A 26918-nucleotide genomic window follows, 5' to 3' on the forward strand; every position below is an offset into this window, starting at 1 on the left:
TCGCCATGATGACGCCATGATGACGTGCAGAGTGAATTGTTCACGGCTAGGCAGCGGGCTCGGGCTCCGCCATTTGTCGCTGAGGCCCACGTGCCAGTCACAGTGCCTGGCTCCCAGTCGGTGTTCAAAAGTATCTCCTGCATGGGCGAATGTGGTCATGCAGCTTGCTCAAGAATATGCCTGAGGATCCGATTTCAAAGCCCGAGTGAGTTTCCCCTCTGGTTATTTGCTCTGCTCTGCTCTGCTCTGCTCTAGAGGGAAAAGCTAGATCCAATGCTAAGTGTAAGGAGGTCAACTTCAGTGCGACTAGAAGAACATATTCACAACCGGCTCTGTGAGTGATGGGCTGATGCACCTCAGAAAGAGCTCATGAGGATGGGGACAAAGATGACAATGACACTAGCCAAAACTGAGATGTGCCCTTTATATCCACCATCTCATTTCATCTTCATGACAACCCTCAGATGGGCCATTGCTTTATCTTCATTTTGCCACTAACTAAGCCAAGCTTGGAGAACTTGAGTAACTCATACGTGGCCCCATGCGCTGTAAGCGTCAAGGATCCTCTGCCCAGCATCCATGCACATTGTCACCATCCTGTCTCATGAGGGAAGAAGGGCTCTGTCACTAGAGCCATGTAAGCAGGGGACAGATGACTCCAAAAGAGGGGAGGATTCAAGCAGAATTCTCCAAGCCAGAGACTCCGGGAGACAAGGAACTTGCACCCCAGATAATGGGGGTGACTCATCTCCAGAGACCATTCCTGGCCCCTCATGTTCCCCTGTCCTCACCCCTCTCCCAAATCACAGACGAGTTCAATATGTTCTAACAAGGATCAGCCCCCTGCTGGACCTGCTGGTGACCAGGCCCACCTGACTCTGAGGACCCCAACTCCACCCAAATTTCCCCCCACCAGTCACATGTTTGAGCCCTTTCCGTCGGACCCCATCCCAACCTTGCACATTAAGCCCAGCCTCTTCTTTTTCCCCCAAAGCCCCCCTGGGAGACAAACAATGAGGAATGAAGAAGCAGTTTCAATAAATACCATGTGATAGGAAAATCACAGGCTCTGGTCGAACAGGCCAGATCTGAATCTCAGGTCGGCCTCATTCTTTGTCACCTTGGGCAAGTTGCTAGGCCTCTCTCGGGCCGCAGATACATTGCCTGTAGAACAGGGACAATAATACAGAGTTGCAGAAGTAAAGGAGGTAAGGAATGCCAAGCCCTGGTATGGAGCAGGGAGTGAATAAATGGTAGTAGACTTCTTTGGGTTTTGCTCCTTTTCCTCCCAACAGAGTTACTATTCAAGCCAAGACTTCATCTCAGTTCAACTTTTATTCCTGTAATGATGAAAAAAGGAACTGCCAGCTGCCCGGGGCATAAGGACCAACACCTTTTGATAGAATCCTCTCCAGCCTAGAACTCCTCCTTCACTTAGAAAATCACTTTCTTTGAAACATATTGTCTCTTTCCCATTCCTTCCGGGTTTTTTTTTTTTTTTTTGCACCATGCTGTTGAGAGTTGCAAAGCCACTTTCGTTGCCTTCATTTTACATCAGGGAGAAGTGTCGGATGAGAGGTGAGGGGGCAAAGTCCCATATCACACACCTGGCAAACTGGGGCATCAGGACTTGCTGGGCCACAGCATCCTGACCCCGACTACTGTGGCTGTCCCTGTACCATCCACTTGGGTTTAGAGCCTCCTTAGGGGGCAGCCCGGGGCTGTAAGTGCCATGGCCAGATACAAGGCAGGTGTATGTGACAGGCCATAAATCCAGGGGCCAGGGTGACTATATCTAACTAGAATAGACCAGAGGACTGGGGTCAGAAACCGGCTTGGGCCCGGGGTTTAGCAACAGTGCTTCACAGACCCTGGTCAGTGAGGCCAATCTGGGGGCCAGCTAGTCACTTCCCTGTGGTCAAACAGTCACGGATTTTATAGTACCATTGCCAGCAGATCCCTACTCACGATCTGCTTGGCATAGTGGAAGGGGCACCGTGCTGTGGAGTTGGGTCCAACCTGAGCTCAGGCACCATTTAAGCTTTCAACTCCATCCCCCATCCAAGACCCCAGGGAGTAGAGAAAATGAAAGAAGACCGTGTGTGTGTGTACCTGGAACGTTGGGGGACCTCAGGAAATGGCAGCCCTCACTCCACTACGCAACAGCTGTACTTCTCTGGAGTGCGGAGTTCCCATGTGTTACCTACCACCTAGACGTGGCTTAGGGTCAAGGAAGATGTCAGCACCTCCCCTGCCTCACTGGGGTACCACATGAGCATGACATGCATGTTTTCAGGGTGGCTCCCTGCCCCAGCCTTGTGAAAGCCTGCTCTGAAACACCATCAGTTCTAACTTGCTCCTTGCTGGGGATGTGAGGCCGAGGGTAAAGTGAGGAGTGACACCTTTTTAAATAGTGCTTCTGTAGCCCCAGGGAGTGGAAAGATTTTCTGGGGTCTGTTGAATCTCCTCGCCAGTTCAGGTCAATGCAATATGGAGAGCTGGTAAGCACTTGCTATGTATGGGTGTCAGGAGGGTGAGGAGGAGGACGGTAAGCCATTCGGTAAATAAGAGAGTAGCTTCTATTTAGTGAGTTCCTGTTAACGGGCTCTTCTCCTTCCACTCATTTTCTCTGGTCCCTGTAACATTTCCTGCAGGGCACTTTACAGAGGAAGAAATTGAGCTTCAAATACATTAAAGGACTTGACCAAAGGCACACGACTGGAGAGTGGAAGACTCATGAGTCAAGTTCAGACATGAATGCTGCAGAGACTCTATTTTTCCCCTAAGACCTCAATATCCCCCAGGAAATTACAAGTGAAGAAACAGAGAAAAATGTATGGGCAAATGTACTGATAATCAATCTGATCTCAGACAAGTCTTCAGGACAGAAATAAGCGAGAAATGAAGCTCAGGAGGTAAAGTGGATCTGACTGCAGAGGACCCGGATGGGAAATTTCAATGTGAAGTGTTTGACACTCACTGCAGCTGTATTTGTAAAAGAAAAGATCTGAAACAACCCCAGTGTCTATCCATGGGAGACTGGTTTAGTAAGTTATCATTCAGTCATATAATGAAACGCCATCCTATGAGGACTTATCTGGAACAATCGCTAAGACACTGTGCTGACTCTTCTCCATCTGCTCCTGCAGCCAGATCCATCTCCTCCCTCCCTGTCCTGCTCTGAGCACTGGGAGCTGGTCCTCCTGGGCGGTGGGAGGAGAAAGAAGGCAGGCTATTTCTCCCCTCCTCCCTCCCTGTTTGGACAATAGGCGCTGCCATAGCCCAGTCCACATAGCCCTCCACAACCTCAGCTCCTGCCTGTCAGCCCACTGTCCATGGTCTTCATTTCCTCCCTGGCCTCGTGTGCCTTATCTCCTCCCCTTGCTCTTCTGGTACTAAAACATCCCTAGCTGGAATGTCTAAATGGAATTCTGTTGCCTTCTGGGATCTTGACTATATCAACATATTGTGAACGTCACAGAGAGGATCCCCAAGCAGAGACAACCCCCACTAACCTCCCAAGAACTTTTCCGATCAGCTTCACCATTAAAGTCCCCACGAGTCCACCAATGGCGAATATGGACACCGTCACAGACCAAAGCAGAGTCAGAGTATCCGGGTCTATTGGATGCCTGTGTCTTCTTTCCCATGATTCATTGTAGAAGGACTTGATGTACTGAAAGCAAACAACAAACCATGTTATTCCATCCTGCTGCTTGAAACTAGCCAGTAGGTAAACAAAAACAGCTTTCATAGAGCATTTTCTGCACACTAGGCATTTTGCTAAGTTCTTTATTTCATTGAGCTTTATTTCACTGAACCCTTCTAACAAATTTTGAGCTTTATTTCATTGAACCCTTCTAACAAATTTTGTGGATGGGCCCTAGTTTTGCTTCTGCTTTTGCAGATAGGGAAACTGAAGCTCAGAGAGACAAAGTGACTTGCTCATTAAGTGGCAAACCTGGAAGTCAAACTCAGATCTGACCCCAAACCTAGGGTAACCATTTAGACCCAGGCTTCTCTAACTCTGGTGCACAGCAGAACCAACTGGGAAATGTGTTAAAAATGCACACACCCAATGTAACAGAAAGTCTTTCCCACCTTGAGATAGGCAAAGATACACCATAAAACAAAAACATAATGCTCATTTGGGTTTCATCAACACTAAAGTGTTCTATTTTTCAAAGGACGCCTTGAAAAATGAAAAGACAAGCCACAGACTGAGATAACACATTTGCAACACATATACTATAAAGGACTTATATCCACAATACATAAAGAACTCTAACAAATCAATAAGACAAACAACCCAATTAAATGAGCAATGGACTTGAACAGACTCCAAAGAAAATTCAAATGACCAGTAAGTTAATGACATGATGCTCAATGTCATTAGTCAACAGGCAAATGCAAATTGGAACCATAACAAGGTACCATTTTGCATTGTCTAGATCCCCATTGTTGTCAATTCTGATTTGGTGGGTTTGGGATGGTGACTGGGTGATTCTGATGTGCACCAAGGACTGGGGTCATGGCACTAAACTCCTCAAGGGAGTTCCATCCCCAAGATGCTCATAGTTATCCACTGATACTGGACATGGGCCCACAAACATTTCCAGAGCTAGCATATGACACTGCAGAATAAGCATAGGTTCCAAGTGCACAGACCTGAGCCTGAATTCCAGCCCAGCAACAACGTGCTAATGATTTAAACCAGCTGGACCTTCGCTTCCTCATCTGCAAAATGAGAATGATGACACTGATGTCTCAGGGCACGCTAGAGTTTGGAGCAGTGCCCAGTGCTTGGGTGAAGCTCACACAATCCCCAGGAGGATAAAAACTAACAGGTATGGTAAGACCAAGTAGTGATCAGCAGTGTACTCTCATGCACTGTATTTAATTTATACAACTGTCTTGGAAAGCAGTTTGGCATCATCTAGTAAAGTTGAAGATGCCCCAAACCTACAGCCCAGCAAATCCATTTCTAGAAAATTCCTCTAAAAAACTTTTTTCTACCTGCCCTAGGACATATTTACCCAAAATTCCATGTAGTATTGCTTACAACAGCCCCAAATGGGAAACAATCCAGATGCCCACCCACAATAAAATAGATAAATAAATTGTGGAATAGTCATCATATGAAACACTAGAATCACAAACATGAATGAATTATAGCAACATGCAAACACACTTATAAAATTTCACACACAAAATAGCATTGAACAAAATAAGCCAGAAACAAAAGAATACATATAGTATAATGCCATATATAAATTCAAAAATATGCAAATATAAATGTTTTGGGGGAATTACAAATAGATTGTAAAACTACAAAGGAAAACAAAGAATTATTGCAAATGTCAGGTCAGTGGTCACTTCTGGGGGTGGGTGGAAGAAAAGATCTGGGTGGGGCACCTGACAGGATCCTCTATTCTTAATCTTCTTATTCTTAGCTGGGTGCTAGATTTATAATCGTTCTTTAAACTGTGTGTGTGTTTGTGTATGCAATGCATATGTATGTATCTTATATATTCTTTTTAAGTATAATACATTCCACCAATCTAAAACTTTTTTTTTTTTTAATGGTGGGGAAGTATTCCAGGCAGAGGGAAAAGCATGTGCCATGATGGCATGGCAGAAGAAAGCTTACAGTGTCCACAGAATTGAAAGCAGGCCAGTGTGGAGGGAGGTGTAATGGGACAAGCAAGGGAAGAAGGGGCTGCATGGAGTTGGAGGGGCAGGAAAGGGAGGTCACATGGGGCCTTGGAAGTCATGGTAATGAATTTGCCTGTTACTTGGACTTTTTTGGGGAGGGGATGGAGGGGGAAACTACTGGAGGTTTTAAGCAAGGGGAGCACATGGTGTGGTTTACATTTTTAGAAGACTGCTCTGGCTTCAGAATGGCAAGAGAACCAAAAGCAAGCTTAGCAAGGAACCTGGCACCGTGTTGGGAGGCACAACAACAGTCCAAAGATCTCGGTGGCCTGGACCAAGCAGTGAAAGTAGAGAGAAGGGGATGGATCCGAGATATGTTTCGAGAGTAGGATGGACAAGATTAACTGGGGGACTGGCTCCAAATCTGGGGAGGGAGGGTGTTGGAGATGGCTAAGAGAAGACTGCCAGGTCATTCTTTGGCTCCATAACTATCTGGTTCGCAGCATGGAGTGAGGCCAGAATATATTATCAACGACTACAGCTATTCTGAAAGATGATGAAGTTTCCACACCTTAATGCACACGACACTCATCATCCACTGATTCATTCAACAAGCATGACCTGAGTACTGGGACCTGAGCTGGACACAGAGACAAACCAAACATGGCCCCCCAGACCTCAGAGATCATCCAGCCCACGGGAGGGGATAATGCATTTTACCACTTAAGGATGCTCTTGGCTGCACGTAACAAGTTATCTAAACTCAAAACAGCTTAGCAATAAGGACCCTTATTAGCTTACACAAGTGCAAACTCACAGGAGTGCTGAGCTTCAAAACTGTTGATCTGGTGGCTCAGTACCACGGCCAAGAATCCAGGTGTTTCCCTTGGCCTCACTCTGCTCTCCACAGTTTTGACCTCGTCCAAAGACTGCATCCACCACAAGTACAGGGTGACTTCTAGAAACCCTTTTGGCCACATGCTTTCCCATTCAGGTGTGACTGGAGAGAGTAATCCTAGCCTCTCAAGGGCCTCTTGATGCTAAGATCTTTCCAAAAGCCTACAGCAATCCTCTCTTTATATCCTACTGGCCCTGGTTGGGGCAGAGGTCCCTCACTAAGCCAATCATTAAAGAATGGGATAGGACATGTCACCTGGACCTCTGGCCCTGAATTCCATTTCTTTATCTTCTCTTCACCTTACTAAATGTGCCACCATTCTCTAATTGCTCAGTCAAAACATGTGAATTCATCCTTAATGCTTGCCCTTGATCCATACCCCTCAACTAAGCCATCCTGACTTATCCCTGTATTATCGGTTGAATTATGACCCCCACCCCAAATTCACATGCTGAAGTCTTAACTCCCAGTATCTCAACATGGGACCTTACTTGGAAATAGGGTCATTGCAGATATAATGAAGAAGATGGGTCATATTGGAGTAGGGTAGGATCCTACCCCAATCTGCTTTGTGTCCTTATAAATAGGGGAAATTTGAACACAGGGCATTTTTATGGGCTGAACTGTGTCCCCCCTCAAAATTCATAGGCTGAATCCTAACCCACTATGCCTCAGAATGTGAGGTATTTGGAGACGGGGTTTTACAGAGGTAATGAAGTTAAAATGAGGTCATTAGGGTGGACCTGGTCCAAAATGACTAGCATCCTTATAGAAAGGGGGGACGTGGACACAGAGGCATGCGTAAAGGGAAGGCGATGCGAAGAGGCACAGGGTGGAGACGGCCACCTGCAAGCCAAGGAGGGGGCCCTAGAACAGAACCGTCCCTCACAGGCCCTGCAAGGAACTGACCCTGCCAGCACCCTGATCTCACACCTCTCGTCTCCAGGGCTGGGGGAGAATAAACTCCTGTTGTTACCTTCTTTGGGCAGCCCCAGCAGACTGACACACTGCCTCATCTCCAAAGTACTTGTCACCATTTAGACCACCCAAGCCGGTCCGGGCCACCACCCCGCTCGCGGGGCCACCAGAGCTGCTGCCCGCGCAGCTCACCAAGGAGCCGCGTGCTGGCAGTGGCTGGACGTCAGTGCGGACCCTTAGTGTCCGTGTGCTCTGTGGCCGCCTGTCACCCTTCGGCCGCCCGGCATCAGGAGCCCCCTTCCCATCTGGGGGAGCTTCCCGCCCCACAGCCCTCGCAGGACACACAATGCACTCCGCACTACGCACGCAGACTCCGGCTCTTCCGGCATCCCCTGCAGCTAGCGAGCGGCCATGTGACGCAGGCTCAACCAATCAGAGGCCTGGACTCCGTGGGAGGCGGGGCCCTGCGGGAGGCGGGGCGGGCGCTCCTTCTCCAGCCGAGGGAGCGCCTGGGGGCTGGGTTTGCGGCCCGCCGCAGCGGGGGAGCGGGGTCCTGTGCCGGCCGAGCACTAGCCGGCAATGGCAGCTCCTGGGCGTGAGGTGGGGCGTCACCCAGGCTGCAGAGCTCCTGGGCCCGGCTCACCAGCCCTGCCAACAGTCCTGCGAACTGCTCCCTATTTTGTCAACAACTCTTTTAGCTTCAATCAGACAAAATTGCTGTTGTTGTTTCCAACTGCTGAAATTCTACCAAAACACGGAAATTATCCTATTTCAGCCTCACGGCAACCCTGGTGGCAGAAAGCCTCATTGACAGATGAGGGAGCTGAGAGTTGCCAGCTCGCCCACAGTCACGTCACGTGGCTGACAGGTGGAGGAGGGGAGGGTTGTGTGAGGTCGGCCTCACAGCTGCGCACTCAAGGACAGCTCCACTCTCCGGGCTCCTAACTTCACAGTCAAGGTGGCAATGTTAAGCAGCCAAGTACAATGGTGCATTTATTGATTTAAAAGTAAGTATCAATTAAGTCTTTATTATGGTGTAGACACTCTGCCGGGCCCTGAAATATACGGGCGACAACCAAGGGGCACAGAACATAGTGGGAGGAAGAATGTGATGAACTGCCAAGCGGGGGGCTGGAGGGGCCTCAGGAAGGCAGGGGCACAGGACCCCTAGGGGGACAGCGAGCATTCACAGGGTCAAGACCCTCGGAGAAGCTGGTGTAAGGAATGAGTACCCAGGACTAGACAGGGACCTCTCCTACTGCCCAACAAGCAGGAGCCTCCCCTCTGCTCCCCCCTCCTACGCATAGAAGGTCATTCTTGGATGTGACCTTGGTCTCTACTGAAATCCCACACTGATCCAAGCAATGGCAGCCACCTCGTGAGGAGCCTTGCTGACACCCACTCTAGACAGCCTCTTAGCATTACCCCTGCAGCAGCGACCAGTGTCCTAGAATCGATTTGCAGAAACTGGAAGGATGCTGTTGGGGAGGAAATTTTCTTTCTTTCCGGCATTCAGGAGCCTGCTGGGAAAGGGGAGAGCTTTCATATCACACCCTCCTAGGTGTTGCTTTGGGCATCCCCGCAGAGATTTCGTTATCTCAGTTTGGGGAAGCTGGAGGATGGACGGAAGTCCCTGCAGAGAGCTGGAGAAGGCTGGGAGACTTGCAGCAAAGCCCGTGCCCCCTGCACAGACACATTTTTCAAATGTCCTGAAAGCTGGTTTCAAAGTGATGGCTTTAGTGACTAAATGTTTGTCTTCTCCAGGGATGAATACAGCAAAGGCCTAGATGAAAGGCAGCCTGAAGGCTTATGTGATAGAAGCCAGGTGCTGAGGGCTGTTCTGCTAATTCATTACACAAACACTCATCAAGTTGAGGTCTGTGGACCTGATACATATGAACGCTGACTTGTACTGCATAGGACAGAACAGGTGCATTAGTAAGCGTTTGTGTTTTAAATTGAGCTTCTGCTATGTGTCAGTCACCATGTAATGATAAAAATATGTAACCCACACATATTTACAACATGCCATGCACTATGCTGAGAACTGGACGCATAGGAACCCATTCCACCCCCTCCACAACCCTATGAGATGGGTCTTGTTTGTGACTTCTCTTTGGTCAGATAAGGAACCTTAGGGATGCAGCCATAGGGGCTTTTCCCAAGGTCACGCCATCGGCATGTGGGAGGGTCAGGACTCAAACCCAGGTCCTTGGACTCCAGAGCCCGTCTCTTAATCACTGCTCTATTCCAGCTCAGTATGGAAAAGACAAAGGTGATCATATCAGTACCTCTGTTGCACAATGGAAGACTGGACTGGGGAGAAGAGGGGACATAGAATGAATACCAGTTGACTGCTAAGTACATATCAGACATCTATATACCTCATCTTGTTTAACCCTTGCAGCCATCCTGTGAAGTTTCATTAAGAACAGAAAACTCTGGAGTTGAGAAATGCATCTGAAAGCCATACAGAATCTAGCGGAATACAGAGCTGCTGCCCCCCCCCGCACCGCACCCCTGTTCACAATGTCTGGGCTCTCCTCCTCTTCCTGGCCACACTGCCAGGTCACATTTCTCAGTGCCTTGCATCTGGGTGCGGTCATATGGCTACTTCTCACCAAAGGAGTATGAGCAGAAGTGATGTGTGTCGCCTCCACTGAGGTATTGAGAGTTTGTGTGCCTTCTCTTCACTCACTCACTCACTCCCTTTCCTTATAGTCTGATCATTTACAGAATAACAAGCAGAGGCCTCCGAAGCCCTAAGGAATGGTGGAGCCACTCAACGGAAGGGGCCTGGGTCCCTGAATGACTTCACGGAGCGGAGTGCTGCCTACCTGCTCTCGATGGTGGCCTGGCTGAGACATGAACTCTCACTGTGTGAGGCCACTGAGATTTAGGGGTTGCTTGTTAGAGTAGCTACTCTACCCGAAGACAACCCCCCTGACTCCAAAGCCCATGCCACGACGATTACTGTACCACAAGTCTTTGAGAAAGAGGTAAGATTTCAGCAGAGTCGTAAAGAGTGAGTAGGAGACATGAGCCTTCAGCTAGAGTTTTCCTTTTATGTTTTGGGAAACTTGTAAGACTCCATTTGAAAAAAGTATTCTGCAATGAGATATAGTTTTAAGCTTACTTGCTAGCTAATCTCTAGGCCCAATTTGGGCCTATTCCTGGATTCCACATTGCACTTTTCCATTGGGTCTCTTTCCAAAAGGCCCATTCTTGTCTTTCTCTCTGGCTCTACACCCATTTCCTAACCACCAGGGGCCCAGGTTCCCATCCTGTCTTCTAGATACAAGTGTTGCAGGCCCTGCCTTCAGGGAGCTTCCAGTCCAGTAGAGACAACAGTAGAGTAAACGCACAGTTATAATGTGGAGTGGAAGGAAGCACGGTGACGGCAGGAAGGAAGCTGAGAAAGACCGTGGACACCAGGCCACGCCATGCTCGGCACATCAGGTGAGCAAGAAGGGCAGGTGGGGGTGGGCTTGGGTTAGACAGTGGTCAGCAGAGGAAAAAGAATCCTCAAAGGCCCAGAAACTGGTCATATCATAACTGGCCTTGACTCTCAGCCTGAAGAGTCCACACATAATCGTGTGGGCGCCAGGGAGCAGTTGGAGGATCTGAGCATGCCATCAGGAATCTGGGCTTTAGAACATTCCCTGTAGATGCAGTGTGGGGCTTGTTTCAGTAAGTTTAGACTGGAGGTGACTGGCCCAGCCTGGAAGAACCTGCAGCTGGCAAGGGATAGTGAGTCAAAGAGAATTCTTTCGTGAACTCATCCAGGGGTATTTATATTATGGCGAGTACTGACTTAAGCCTAAGCTGCAAAGAAATAAATAAGAGGTTACATGGTTACAGCTAAGGAGACTGCTCGAAGAGCACCACTGAGTCCTCTGTGATGTCCAGCAAGTGGCTCTGCCTCTAAGGGCAGCCTTCTAAGTGGTGAATGGCCCTGGAATCCACTTGACCCAGCTCTGTCACCTCTCCGCTGGGCAATCTTGAGTAAGTGACTTAACCTCTCTGTGCCGCAGATTCCTGATCTGTTAAATCCTTTTCCTCCTTAAAGAGTTCCCATGACGATTTAACTCAAGAATGAATACAAAGCACAGAGCTAGGTCCACACGAAGCACACAATACAAATCAGAAGTTGCGGTGGCTGCTGGTGGTGTTGAGACCATTATTTCTGATCTGTAAAATAAATGGCCTGGATTTGTTTAGTTCTCCGGCCTATGAATCCCATGAATAATTAACCACCAGCTCCCAAGCCAACAACTCAGAGGCCAAGCTTCTGGCAACAAATTGAAAGCACACAATTCCCAGCCAGGAAGACCAGCTTAGAACACCTCCAAATGACAGCAGGAAATTGCCAGACAATGGGAGGCAAATTACCTTGTAGCCTGCTTTACAATATTAATGTTCCTTATGGATTCACACAGAGCCTGTCATGAATTCATCTAAAAATATTCTCAGGAGGGCTATACAAATACACATAAATAGCACACTTTGCGTTGCCTCATCGAGCAGGCCAATGCCCATAACTCTTTTGGGGATTTGTAAGGGCAGTCCACAGCACTGAACACACTGGCAGAGTCAGGAAAACCGTATGGAAGTCCTTACCAAAGTGCCCACTGCCAAACCAGGCTCCTTGAAGTAAGAACAACACAAGGACAAAATTCCACAAGCCCAGCAGTGCCACCTGAAGTCACCTGACTAGCAGAGGTAAGGTCTCCCGTGCAGAAAAAGTGAACGTGTCCAGCCTGAGACTGCTCTCCTCTGAAGGGTCTGTGGGCAAGGTTGGCCCTAGGCTGGTGTCGGGAACTTGGATTTCAGGAGGGTTCCCACCATCTCCAGAACTGATAACAGTGGCTCACAAACCCAGATTATGCAGGGTCCAGTTTATGCTCAACACCTGCTTTGTTTCTGGAAGTCAGAGGCTGTGCACAGGCCCAGTGGAGGGTGCCTTGGAGACCAGCCCCTAATAAAAACCCTGAACTCAGTGTCTGATGAGCTTCTGCAGTGGACAACATTCCACATGTGTTGACACACTCGTTCCTGGAGGATTAATGAAGTGACTTCACTGGGTGAGGACTCTGGAAGCTCGCTCTTGGCTTCCTCCAGACTTTGTCCCATGTGCCTTTTTCCTTTTGCTGATTTGGCTTTGAATTCCTTCCCTGGAGTAAACCCCAGCCCTGGGTGGAGAGGAGTGAGTCCTGACAGGCTGAGTCCTCCTAGTGAATTATCAAACCCAGAAGTGGTCCTGGGGACCTGACGCAGCTCCCAGCCCTAAGGACAACATCCAGGTCCCATTCGGACTCGGCCTGATGATTACTCTGCATGTTTGTGGTGGGGTTTTTCTCGCCACTGTGAGAGTCTCCTGGAGGAGTTCAGCGAACTGACTGGGTGAGAAAGAGGCCTCTGTACTTGAGACACTGGAGTATATTCTACTCCCACAGCTGGCTTCCAGAATGAAAACTGAACCCGATGAAAGACGATGCATCAATTGCAAGCTATAGTCAGGCAAGTAAGACTTCCAGAGCTTTCTGGGTTCTCCTGCCAACCACTTTTGCAATGGCAGGGGCGGGGATCCTTTGAGTTTAATTATATAGGAAATGAAGAAAGAAAGTTTCATTTTCTATCTGGCCCCCGGCAGGAGCATGAGAATGCGTACACTCCCAAATATCTTTCTAATTCAAGGAAAATTAATCCTGGGCCTCTCTCTTGCTAGAACGTTCTTTTGAAAGATTGCATAGCTGTGTTTGCAGCGGGGACAGTGCATTCACACGGACATGTCTGTCATTTACTCTGAAATAACACTTCCCACTCCTTTCTGTAGGTCCTCCGGTTGCCCGGAATAAAAATGATGAGAGTTTTCATGACTGTTCAAATTGCTTATAGCTTCTAAAAATCAGTCTTGAGGCATCAGCGGCTTTCATAGGGCATCTGATCCAATCCAAGTTCAGGGTGATGGTTTTGAGCACCGGTTCTGGAATGATTTATTTATAGAAAAGGAATAAAACCCCCAGCCTGCAGATGGGGCCACCGGAAGGATTAAACGAAGGCGTGTAGCCCCTAGCATGATGTCTGGCATGCAGTAGGCACTTAGTAAATCTCAGTGCCTCTCTCCGATGGGTGGGAAACAATGTTTCTAGTTTTACTAGTTGGGTTTGTTCACACCAGCAGGCCCAACTCTGACACGCTCGTCCGAGTTTTCCCGAATGAATGCATGCCTTGCTGGGCTAACCCATCCTCTGTACCCTCCATCTGGCTGCAGAAAGCACTGCTCCCAGCCCTCAACACAGAGCTTCCGCAAGCCCCGATGGGCCGTGGTCCCTTCTCTATTAGGCTCAACAAAGGCATTTCCCCCAGAGAAGCTTTAGGAAGCGGGGAAAACTCTGAACCAAAGCTGCAGGCTTCTGAACTCTAATCAGCTGGGGTCCTGAGGGGATGGAACAGGCCCCGTGGCACCCACAGTCTAGAACACACAGACACCAATACGTCCAGGCCTGGAAAGGTCCCTCCTCCTATCAGCCAGCAACTCTGCCGGCCCTGATTCAACCCAAACCAAACCATGACTCACAACTCCCAATTTAAACAATGCAGCTGCAACGAGACTGCCTTTGATTTTTAAATCTCAAGGTCTTTCTCTTTTGTTTTTTTTTATTTTTTCTTTCTTCTATCTCTTTCTCTCTTTCTCCGCCCCCCTCACCTTGTCTCAGTTGTGATCTAAGCCACACAGTCTTCTATTAGCAAAAGCAAACAGCACAAATTTAATGATTTAATAATAAAACTACTGCTATGAATCACTTTCTGTATTTCTCATTTGTACAGCAACCCACATTGCAGACACTGAGCTAATAATCCCATTGCACAAATGAAGGGGCCTGAAGGAGGGAGACTGAGCTGGCCCGAGGCTGCCTGCTCATGGGTGCTAGCCTGTGTCTGAAGAAGAGAGTCACAACCTCAGCCCTGCCCAGAGGCCATTTTTAAGCCTTTTTCTAAATCTATTCTGTTTTCCAAAGAGCATCCAAATCTGCTGTTTTATATCTTTTTTTTTTTTGGCTTAATATTTATATTGTAAGCATTTTTCCATGTTCTTGAAAATCCCCCATCGCCAGGATCTCGGATAGTGTATTCCGTGGCATGATGTGGCTGTCCTATCTTCCAAATATGGGTCTCTGTTTGTTCCCAGTTTCCCTCCAGTCTCGTTCCACGCTTAAATTAACCAGAGATACCTGCTGCATCAGAATAATGGCCGGGTGTTCCTGTAATGACAAGATGCACGGGTTTCCCCTGCAACCTCGGCAGCCTCCTGCCAAGAGGCCGAGCCCCGCTGCACCTCCCTGTCAGCCCGTCCCGCGCCGATGTCTCTGAGGCCATCCACACTCCTCGCGCCCCGCCAGGTTCCCCCAGAGCAGGCCTGGGACCATACGGAGGCGCCCTGCCCTATGTCTCTGCTTCCCTCACGGTACTGGGGCTCCCAGAACAGTCACTAAAACAGCAACATGCAGTGGGATTACTTGAAAGGACCAGCACTCTCTTCTGGGTTCCCGTCCGCTCATTCACCGGAATCCTTCCTTTGACCGGCATCTAACATTTGCAGCTAATTGGGGCAGCTCTGCTCTTGTAGAGAGAATGATTTGATTCTTTGTCCCGACTTGTTTACCTGCCCTTAGAGGAGAGGGAAAGGATGAAATACACCATTTCTTGCTGGGAACTCATGGGGAGTCAAATTAAGCATTCTGCTGAAGCCCTGGGCTTAAATACAGGAGCCCCCCTCCCATCCACCGGGCATGCATTCCAAGACGCCCAGTGGATGCCTGCAATCACAGATAGTACTGAACCCTAGATCTACTATGTTTTTTCTTACATCTATGTACCCATACCTATGATGAAGTTTAATTTCTAAATCAGGCACGGTAAGAGATTAACAATAACAATAACGAAGTAGAACAATTATAACAATACATGGTAATGAAAGTTATGTGAATGCAGCCTCACTCTCATGATGCCTTGCTGTATTTAGTAGTACTGTAATACTGTTCTTGCATTTCTTTTTCTTGTGACAATGTGAGATGATAAAATGCCTGGGTGGGGAGATGAGGTGTGGTGAGCGACAGGGGCACCGTGACATAGCGTCAGCCCCTCCTGACCTTCGAAGATACGTCAGGAGGAAGATCATCTGCTTCCAGGACACAGCTGATCGAGGGCAACTGACACCACGGAAAGTGGACCCACGGATTGGGGGGGAGGGGCTACTGTACTGACACCAGGGGGGACAAACTCTGTCTTCCGTCCCAAGAGAAGACCAAACATCACCAACTCAGAAATCAATGGAACAGTGAGTAGTTCGTTATAAAAGCCAAACCATTCACTGTTAACTTTTGTTGGATCCTGGTTTTGTTTCAATTAAGTCCTAATGGACAAGGTGTGGGAGTGGGGTAGTAAGTTAGAGCCCGAAGTTCTCAGTTTTCATTCTTCCTTTCTCACTCCTGCCTGCTCTCATTCACTACTTCATTTGACAAACATCTTTGAGCATTTTCATGTTGAGAACATACATGTGTACGACATACATCACATGTATACAGTTGGATAATTAAGAATTTGGCTGGCCTTTGGCCCTGTGCTTGGAAAATAGCCTCTAAACCCTTGGGATTTCCTGAGTGATAGGAGTGTCTTTGTTATTCATGGTGGGCCTCAGCAGCCGCCACCTGGAAATTTATGCAAATAAGATAATTCAGGTGAGGGGCTGACCCCACTGGAAAGACCAACCAGGTATTCAGAGGCCTGGGGCTTCACACCAGGTGACATTAGCCCTACCTCCAAGAAGGGAAGGGGGCCTGGGGATTGACTCAATCAGTCATGCCTACATAAGGAAACCCCGGTAATAAGTCTGGACACAGAGGCTTGGGTGAGCATCCGTGGGGGACAGTACTCTGTGCGTACTGTTATACATCCATCCACTGGGAGGCTCATGCATCCTACCTCTGCAGAGAAAAGACCAGAAGCTTCGTGTTTCAAACTCCCAGACCTCACCCTATGTGTCTCTTCTTTTGGCAGATTCTGATTTGTATCTTTTTTGCTATAATAAAACCATAATAAAACTGTAGTTGTTACAGCTTTTCTGAGTGCTGTGCACTGTTCTAGCAACTTATCAAAACTGAGAGAGTAGTGGGAACTCCCCAGTTTGCAGGAAGTATGGGGTGGCCTTGGGATCCCCGAGCTTATAGCTGGTGTCTGGCATGAGGGCAGTCTTTAGAGAACTGTGCTCTTAACTTCGGACTTGGCCTACCTCTGGGTAGTCAGCATCTGAAGTCATCCACAAACCTTTGCACCAGGAGCTCCCCTGGGCACTGGGGAAAGACAAGGACCAGGATCATGTGGAATGACACTTGTAGACCTGTAGAATCCTGTCTGCTGTGCTTTTGCTAATCCTCCAAGCACTTGCCTGAACTATAGGCCAGGAATGAGCAAATGGGTGCCCGGTGTTCATTTTCCATCCTTGGAATCAGCCCTTAAGTGTCCCTCCTGCCCACCTTCCTGTCTGTTCTCCCAGCCCCAGCAGTCCCTGTGTGCTTCCTCATTTCCATTGTCACCCATGGTTCCATCCAACACACTCATTTAGTTCAACGTTGGTCCTTCTTGGTGACTCTTCTTAATGTCCACTGCAGTGGTCATCCTGCTCGAGGTTGGCCACTCTCTCAGGCCCCTTGCATGTGCCTGTGGGCCAGCAGGATGAGCCCTCCAGTTTGGTTACACCTGATGCCCCTCTGGTTTGGCTACACCCGAGCCCCATCCCCTTTGGTTCCACCCTCATCTTTGTGGGAACTCTTGGGCTCTGGATTGTATTGAACTCAGGCTCAAACCTTGTATTTCTTTAGAATACTGCTTCCAGAATCTTCCTGTAGGTTCTCCAGACAATACCCATGAGCAAGAGGAATTTTGATTCGTGCTCTGGGTTGACACATCACCTCACCCAAGACACATCAACTCTGCCTTCCCAAGTATCGGCACCCACCTTGGCTCCCAAAAACAACCCCAGGAACCCAGAAACTCCCATCCTGCCTCCAACACCCCCATCCAGCCTTCAGTGGCCTCTCAGGTGGGAGCCAGGCACCGGGCACCCTCAGGCATCCAGGGGAAATCTCCCACCACAACTCTGGCAGCCCCAGACTACTGTAGCAGTACTAATGAAGCAGACCTCAGGCAAGCAGTATTCTCCTGCTAAAGGTCAAGGCTTAAAATGGCACCAATCTGAGGCCATTCACCAGGTTTCAGGTTGGCATCTTTAGCTTGCATGTATGACTGCTTGAAAATTTCAGGCATCATGTTACTTTTGATTTGTGTGTAAATTAGCCCTGGATTATGCGCAGTCTTTTACAAAAACATTGGAATGGTTTAGATAGGTAGATAGATGATAGATAGATAGATGATAGATACATAGATACATAGATGATAGAAAGACAGATAAGTAGATTGATGGAAGACAGGTAAGATAGATAGGAGACAGATAAGTAGATAGAAAAAAAGAAAAGTAGATTGATGGATGGATGGATGGATGGATAGATATGGACAGATACAACTATGCCAATTAGAATTAGTCATTGGAAAGAGAAAAGACAAAGGCTTAGACATGTGGCAATAAATGGACACAAGAAAAAAATATTAAGAAACATAACATCTGTGGGAAAACTCACCACTCATGGGTTAATTGTTCATAAAGCCAGCCAGCTCTCCGAGGTCCTAATGACCCCAGCATCTACAGTGCCCGGTGTTCATTTCTTTCCTAGAACCTTGAGCACAGAGTTTAGCGAACAATGGCCCAGCTGGCTACATCTGGCCCGCTGCCTGTTTCGGTAAATAAAGTTTTATTGGAACACAGCCTCACCATTCATTTATTTATTGTCTCATGCTGCTTTCTCACCGCACCGACAAAACTGCGTAGTTGGGACAAAGAACTTGTAGCCTGCTAAGCCAAAAGTCTGCACAAGCTCCAGCAGATCAGCTTGGTGGAGCAGAAAGAAGATAAAGCTGAGAAGCAGACAGACCTGAGTTCACGTCCCCGTCTGTGTGAATGGGGCCGAGGGGGCACTAGAATTTTTACACAGGACAGTTGGCAATTTGGTTGAGGGTGAGGGTGCCTGCCAGACGGTTCTCTGCCATCTTGTACCTATGCCATCTGGGGGAAGAAAGAACTGAGGAACCTTCTGGAATGTCTTCAAGGGCTAGGCCTCAAGTGGCTTATATTCACTTCTGCTCATATTGTCCAAAGCTGGCCAAGGACCCTCATGGATGCATAAGGCCCCTGGGTGTTCTCTTCCAAATGGGGCATGGACAGGATGTACATTCATCGAGAGTGACTGTCTTGAAGGGAAACCAATGGAAATTTGGGGAGTGGGGGGGTTAAGGGGCCTCCCAACCTACCCCAGGAACTTGGACACATTAACCTCCCTGGGCCTCAGGTTCCTCATCTATGAAAGGGGGTGAGTTATGGCGCCCTCGCAGGATTGTAACGAGAATGAAATTGGATGCTCTGCAAACTGTCCCTAACATGGACAGGCATAGTCAGTGCTCAGAGGTGGGAATCATTTCCATTATCAGCATTCCAGAAAGTTCCCAAATATCTGGAGAGAGAGAAGCACCGAGCATTTGTGCGGCTGTGGCTGGGCAGTGGCCAGAGCCAATGTCTGCTACCATGTGCATTATTCAAGTCATGAAGTTCTGCCTTACCTGCTGGTACACAGCCATGGCCTGCAGGCCCCCTGTGCTCCCCCTGACCACCACCTGCACCCCAATTATCCCACCACTGAGGAGGCAAAGCTGGTTGGCAGGGGCCTCGGGGCCCTGTGTCATTGCTAAGCCAGCGTCCCTTCATGTGGGTCAGTGTCCCCACTGACTTATTTTCATCAGCAGCCCCCCATGGCAGCCTCTGTCTGCCATCTCTGTGGGCAGACACCCCCACCCCCAATATCTGCATCTCGTGCAAACAGGGATCACTTCCTCCTTCCACAATGCCAGAGCCCTGACGAAGATTGGCTCCCACACAAAAAATACCCCTAGGCGTGGGCCCTTCCCACTTGCATTAAGTCACACACCCTGGGGTCTCTCTCATCCTGGGCTCTTGGACCCTGGGGCTGCCTGCTCACCCCTCCCCAGGCCCACTGCAAAGGGCAGAGAGTGTCAAGTGATCCCTGGACATGGGCTGAGCTCCTCCACCAGGCCTCCTTTGTTCCAACAGCCACTCATTAGGGGTTTGTCACCGCCCCCCTGCAGCAGTGCCGTTTGCAGGGGCTTGCGGTGTTTCCCACCCTGGGAGGGCCTCCCAGGCTGAGACCCCTCAGCCCTGCTCTGGCGCCCAAAGGCTGGGCAGGGCTAGCATGTATTCCTGTTCTGGCCCCTGCAACCCAGTTTGGGCTGGCCCTGGTCCCCTTCCCAGCCTCCTCCCCATCCACCCCTGAGAGCCTGCTGTCCAGCCCCCCCAGCTCATCACCATTCCCAGAAAGCCCTGTACTCTCCCTCAAGCCGTGGCAGGGCCCCCTGCCCTCCCCAGATAGAATAACATCCTTCTCTGGCCCTGAGTTCATATCTCTGTGCAGCACATCTTGTCACTGCTGCTGGTCTTGAGAACAAGGACATGTGTCCTTTCGTCTTGCCACCCCCAAGCCCTAACGACATAATACAAGCAAGGTGAACACTCAGCACGGGTGCAGGGGCATTTACTGCCTATCTACCCTCTCTGCATTTGAGTAGCAACATGATGGAGACATGAAATGTGAGGTAGGACCTGTGACGGAGCACAAAAGGGGATTCCTGACCCCAAGGCCCCATGGGAATGAGGAGAGGAGGCCTTGGGGCCTGGCCTGGCCAATACGAAAGGAGTCCTTCACTTCTCTTCTGGTTCATGCTGGTCGGGTATAGAGCCCCCTTCGAGGACAGCCCCTAGGAAGTAGGGGTCAAGGGCAGGATTCAGGTATTTATAGGTCCCTAGTGGTGATACCATCCCAATACCATCAGAACTGGTCCCCGAAACTCCAGAGTTGCCATAAGTAAAGCCCACACAGCCATTCAGGTGGCGGATGTCACAGGTAAACAGCCCACTGGGCTCGTTGTGGGTCCTCTTGGCCTTCCCCATAAGCATCCTTTGCCTTAGTTTACCATCCCGAGGCTCCCCCATTGCTGGACTTCTGGGGACTGGCAATGGTGGACAGTGAAGGGGTCAAAATGGCATGGGTCTAGGATTCAGACAGATTTGAGTGCAATCACAGCTCTGCCACATCCTAGCTGTGTGACCCTGATCAAGTTGCTTAAACTCTAAGCCTCTGGTTCCTCGTCCATGATGTGGGTATGACACATCAATAACTAAGTGCTATGGACTGAATGGTGATCTCCCCAAATTCATATGTTGAAGCTCTATCCCACAGTGTGAATGTATCTGGAGCTGGAGCTTTGGGGAGGTGGTTAGGGTTGGATGAAGTCCTAAGGAGTGGGCCCTCATGGTGGGGTTGGTGCCCTTATTAAAAGAAACATCAGAGGGCTTGCTTGCTTACTGTCTCTTCCACATAGGGACACGGTGAGAAGACAGCCATCTGTGAGCCAGGAGGAGGGCTCCCACCAGGAATCGACCATGTCAGCACCCTTATCTAAGATTCCAACCTCCCTAACCATGAGAAATAGAAGTCAGTTGTTTGAGCTTCCCAGTCTGTGATATTTTGTTACAGCAGCCTGAGCAGACTAATACATTAGTATGTCTATGAGAATTTCTATGTGCCCAGCATGCAGCATTTTATTGCAGAGATGACAGGCTGGTGATCACCTCTGTGTTGCCCCTCAATGGTGGAGAGTAGAGCTTGGGAGGCAGTTAGGGGTGACCCTTCCCAGCCCCCTGTATCTAGGCAGACTGGGCACTGCACTGCATTTAGGACTCTCTTGGCCCCTCTAAAATGTCCTCAAAGCCTGAGGACACCAGGCTGAAAATGCCTCACACTGTCACAATGACTGAATAGCTTGCTGGGCATGCTAGCCACAAAAGTAGAGCCACAGTATTCCAAACAAGACATCTCATGGTGTGAATCTGGCTGGTACAGAAAAGGACCTGATTAAAAACATGTCCAATGACCAGGAAACCCAAAGTGTTTACCTAAAACTGGACACTGGCAATGCCCGACAGGATGAGCCCTGAAGCCAGACTGGCCAGGGTCATACCTGGCACCCAATTATTGTGTGCCCATGGGCAAGCCAATCTAGTTACCAGTATGCATCAATTTTCTCATCTCTAAAATGGGGATAATGATGAAACACACCTCATAGGGTCGTCATGAGGATGCACAGTGTGAATGCATGGAAAGTGCCTGAAGGAAGGGCTGGCACTTAACATGTGATTTTTCCATGTGTGTTGTTACTGATGTTGTCATAAAATTTATTTTTAATATTATGAAATTGAAAATCCACCCTGATCATGTGTAGATCTTCAGAAATCTCCTCCTCTCCTGAATTAGAAGGGTGGCTTATCAAACCCTCTTCATTCAGTTTATCATCTCTCCCATTAAATACCTCCAAGCTCTGGACCCTTCCGTTCTTCCCACTGACAATAAAGTTGTTTTTCTCCTAAAAGACAAGTCATATCGCCCCTACGTCATGAACATGCCATGGCTCCCCAGTGCCCATAGACTAAATCTCAATCTGCACCTTAAGATTTGAGGCCCTTTGCTTCTGGCTCTATTTTGCTTTTCTACCTCTTATTCCATCCCATCCCCCTTTTTCCCCTGGGTACCCAGCACATCACACCTCTATTAACTATTCCCAACATGTCAGCATGTCAGCATGGCCAGGCCTTTGGATATGCTTCAGCTCTCTGCCTCTCCCCCTGATGCCCATGGAAATCCTACCCACCTCTCATGACTCAGCTCAGATGCCATGTTGCCTTCCCTGATTCCCAAAATTAAACACCTGGTAGGCCCTCAGTAAATAGTTGTTAAATGAGACTTCTGGTTTCTAGACCAGCATGTAAAAATCTTGGCAGTGGTTACTCTGTCCTAACAAATAAAAAGCTGAATGAATTGAAAAATCAACAACTCTTAGATCAATCAGAGAAATGAGGTCATAGGGCAAACCATTGGCCTGAAAATTGAAGAGACAGGCAGATACAGAGAATCACAACCTACCAGAACAAAAAACCCAGGGTAGAAACCCCTGCAGGAGGCAACATTATGGTAGGAAAACCTGAACTGTGATTGACGAATTGCTGGAGTCTCAGTGTGAACATGGCTCAGAGTTACAAACTCCAGGGATGCCCCGTCACAGCCCCTACAACACAATTTTGTGTGTTTTACCACGAGGAGCTCTACCAGTCCCACCCAGTGAATATCCAAGAAAAATCCCCTCATGTTTCCAGCAGGGGAGAGGAAAAGAACCATTCTGAAATATATCAAAGCATGCTGTTCTTTGCAAGGCCTGCCCCCAGGAGAAGTAATTTTACCTGAGCTTAATCTACCTGCTGGAGTTTTATCAGAGCCTAACCACCTGGGTGAAGGGAAATACCCATCTCTAGCCCCCTCCAGCCATCCTAAGGAGGGAGTGAGCAGGACCTGAGAGGCACCGGTAAAGTTCATGGTCCAGGGTCACCAGCTGACCAAAAGACTGAGACCTTATCATAAGACTGTAGCATGCTTCTTCTCCCTTCATGCCTTACATTACTAGAGGTCTGTTTACTGCAGTTCCTTTTGCCCAGTACATCATTCCATCTTTCAAAAAAATTACAAGACATACTAAAAGGTAAAAATCAGTTTGAAGAGAGTAAACAAGCATCAGAGCCAAAATCAGATACAGCAGGAATGTTGGACTTACCAGACCAGGAATTTTTTTAATTGGTTAATATGCTCAAGGCTTAATTGGAAAAACTAGACAGCATGCAAGAACAGATGAACAATGTAAGCACAGAGATGGCTATCCTATGAAAGAATCAAAAAGAAATGGTAGAAATCAAAAACACTTTATCAGAAGGGGCACCTGGGTGGCTCAGTCAGTTAAGCGTCCGACTCTTGGTTTCTGCTCAGGTCACCATCTCAGGGTCATGAGATCAAGCCCTGCATCAGGCTCCATGCTCAGTGTGGAGTCTGTTTGTCCATCTCCCTCTGTTCCTCCCCCTGCTCACTTACTCTCTCATAAATAAATAAAGTCTTTTTAAAAACAAACAAAAACACTGTAACAGAAATGAAGAATGGACCAAAAAACCAAGAGAAAAAAGACTGAAAAAAAAAAAAACAGAACAGAAATGCAAGAACTGTGGGAAAACTACAAAATGTGTAATATACACATGGTGGGAACACCCAGAAGAAGGGAGAGAGGTGGAAAAAGAGGAAATATTTGAGGCAACAATGACTGAGAACTTCCTCGAATTAACGTCAAACACTAAACCACAGACCCAGGAAACACCAAGCAGTATAAATCCTTAAAAAAAAAAAAAAAAAAGTTACACTCAAGCATATCATATTCAAACTTTAGAAAATTAAAGATTAAAAAAAAAAAACACACACCTCTTGAAAGAAGCCAGGTCAAAAAGTACCTACAGCAGACAAAAGATAAAAATCACACCCAACTTCTCCTCAGAAACCATGCCAAGAAGAGAGTGAAATAAAATACTCAAAATGCTGACAGAAAAAAACAACCCACCAACGTAGAATTCTGTACCCTGCAAAATTATCTTTCAAAAGTAAATGACAAGTAGAGACTTTTTCAGACAAACATTGAGGGAATTCGTTGCCAGTAGATCTGCCTTGCAAAAAAACATCAAAAGAAGTTTTTCAGAGAGAAGGAACCTGATAATGCTCAGAAACTCAGATTTCCATAAAGAGAAGAGCATAGGAGAATGAATAAGTAAAGGTAAAATGAAAACTTTTTTCTTTTTTTAAGATTTATTTATTTACTTGGGGAGGAGAGGCAGAGGGAGAGGGAGAGAGAATCTCAAGCAGACTCCATGCAGAGCACAGAGCCTGAAGCAGGGCTCAATGCATCAATCTCACAATCCAGAGATCACAACCTGAGCCAAAACCAAGAGTCAGACACTTAACCAACTGAGCTACCCAGGTGCTCCTTTTTTCTTATTCTTAATTAATCTAACAGATAACGGTTTGTTCAAAATAATAACAGCAGCAATGTATTTGATTATCTATATAATATGCTTATGTGCAAGTGAAATGAATGACACAGGGGTGTGGAGGAATTAGAAATATTTTGTTATTATAAAGTACGAACATTTCCTGTGATGTAAGATAGTATTATTTGTAAGTAGTCTTAATGTATATCATAAACTCTCTGGCAACCACTAAAGAAAGTTTAAAAAAAAAGAGGTAAATTGATATGAAAGGAAAAGAGAAAATGGAACCATGTTAAATGCTCAGTTAAAACCACAAAAGGCAGAAGAAGTGTGGAAGACAAAAATGGGAACAAAGAAAAAAGGCAACAAATAGAAAACAGTAACAGATAGTTAGATATTAATCCAACTATATCAATAATCACATTGTCAATGGACTAAATATGGCAATTAAAAGACAGATTGTCAGAGTGGATCAAAAAACAAGGCCCAGCTATATGTTGTCTACAAGAAACCCATTTAAAATATAAAGACACATACAGATTAAAAGTACAGGGAAGGAGAAAGATATACCATGCTGACATGAATCAAAGGAAAGCATTAATAAATATATTAATTTCAGACAGGAGATACTTTGACAAGGAGAGTTAACAGGGAAAAAGAGGGGCATTGCATACTGATAAAGGACCAATACTCCAAGAAAATATAACAAGACTTAATGTGTATGTGCCTAGGGGCGCCTGGGTGGCTCAGATTGTTAAGTGTCTGCCTTCAGTTCAGGTCATGATCCCAGGGTCCTGGGATTGAGCCCCACATCGGGTTCCTGGCTCAGCAGGGAGCCTGCTTCTCCCTCTCTCTCTGCCTCTTCCTCTGCTCGTGCTCTCTCTCTATCTCTGTGTCTCAAATGAATAAATAAAATCTTTAAAAAAAAATGTGTATGTGCCTAACAACAGAGCATGAAAATACATAAAGCAAAAGCTAATAAAACTGTAAGGAAAAATAGATGAATCACTATTATAGTCAGAAACTGAAACACCCCTCTGCCAGAAATGGACAGATCCAGGAGGCAGAAAATCAATGAGGACATAACTGAACTCAACAACTCATCCATCATCCAACTGGATACAATGGACATCTATAGTCCACCTCATCCAACAGCAGTAGGATATACATTCTTCTCAGGCTCACATGGACATTCGGTAAGATAGACCACATTCTGGGCCATAAAACAAACTTTATCAAATTTAAGAGAATATAAATCATACACTGTGTGGTCTCATACCATAATGGAATTAAACTAGAAATCAGTAACAGAATATAGCTGGAAAATCCCAAAATACTTGAAGATTAAAACAACACCCCTCTTAATAACACATGGATCAAAGAAGAAATCTCAAGAGAAATTTTAAAATAAAGCAGTTTAAAAGAAAATGAAAATATTAATCATCAAGATTTGTGGGATGCAGCAAAAGTAGTGCTTAGAAGGAAATGTATAGCATTGAATGAATATATTAGAAAAGACAAAAGACTTAAAATCAGTAAGTTTCCATCTTAGGAGACTAGAAAAAGAAGAGCAAATTAAATTCAAATAAGCATTATCCTGGAAGTCCTAGCTAATGCAATGAGACAATAAGAGGAAATAAAAGATATACATATTGAGAAAGAAGAAATAAAGCTGTCTTTGTTCATAGAAGACATAGTCATCTATGCAAAGTTTGATAGAATCGACCAAAAAAATTCCTGGAACTAAGGAGTGATTGACTGTAGCAAAGTTGCAAGATAACAAGATTAGTATATAAAAGTCAATCACTTCCCTATATTCCAGCAATGAAAGAATGGAATTTTAAATAAAAAATATTACCACCTACATTAGCACTAAAGAAAATGAAACAGGTATAAAGCTACTGAGTTATGTGGATATCAACAAACTGATTCTAAAATTTATATGGAGAAGCAAAAGACCCAGAATAGCCAACTCAACATTGAAGGAGAACAAAGATGGAGGACTGGCGCCATCCTACTTTGACTTTTGATAAAGCTACAGTAATCAAGACAGCATGGTATTGGTGAAAGAACAGACAAATAGGTCAATAGAACAGAACAGGGAGTCCAGAAATAGACCCACATTAATATAGTGAACTGATCTTTGCAAAAGAACAAAGGCAATACAATAGAGCAAAGATGGTCTTTTCAACAAATGGTGCTAGAACAATAGATACACACACACACACAAAGAATCCAGACACAGACTTTATACCCTTCATAAAAATTAACTCAAAATGGGTCACAGACCTAAATGTAAAACACAAAACTATAAAACTCCTAAAAAACAACATAGAAGAAAATCTAGATGACCAT

The 26918-nt window shown here is 46.9% G+C and overlaps 1 protein-coding gene across 1 annotated transcript in view; it reads right to left on the reverse strand.

The window, feature by feature from the left end:
• Window positions 1-26918, reverse strand: part of SLC2A9 (solute carrier family 2 member 9) — a 220925-nt gene that overhangs the window by 150738 nt on the left and 43269 nt on the right. The window contains exon 4 of the mRNA XM_032399871.1: window positions 3516-3676. Within this exon, the coding sequence (XP_032255762.1) occupies window positions 3516-3676 (161 nt within the window). The remainder of the gene's footprint in view (window positions 1-3515; window positions 3677-26918) is intronic.

The sequence above is a fragment of the Phoca vitulina genome, unplaced genomic scaffold, assembly GCF_004348235.1.
Source record: "Phoca vitulina isolate PV1807 unplaced genomic scaffold, GSC_HSeal_1.0 scaffold3, whole genome shotgun sequence".
Taxonomy (NCBI): domain Eukaryota; kingdom Metazoa; phylum Chordata; class Mammalia; order Carnivora; family Phocidae; genus Phoca; species Phoca vitulina.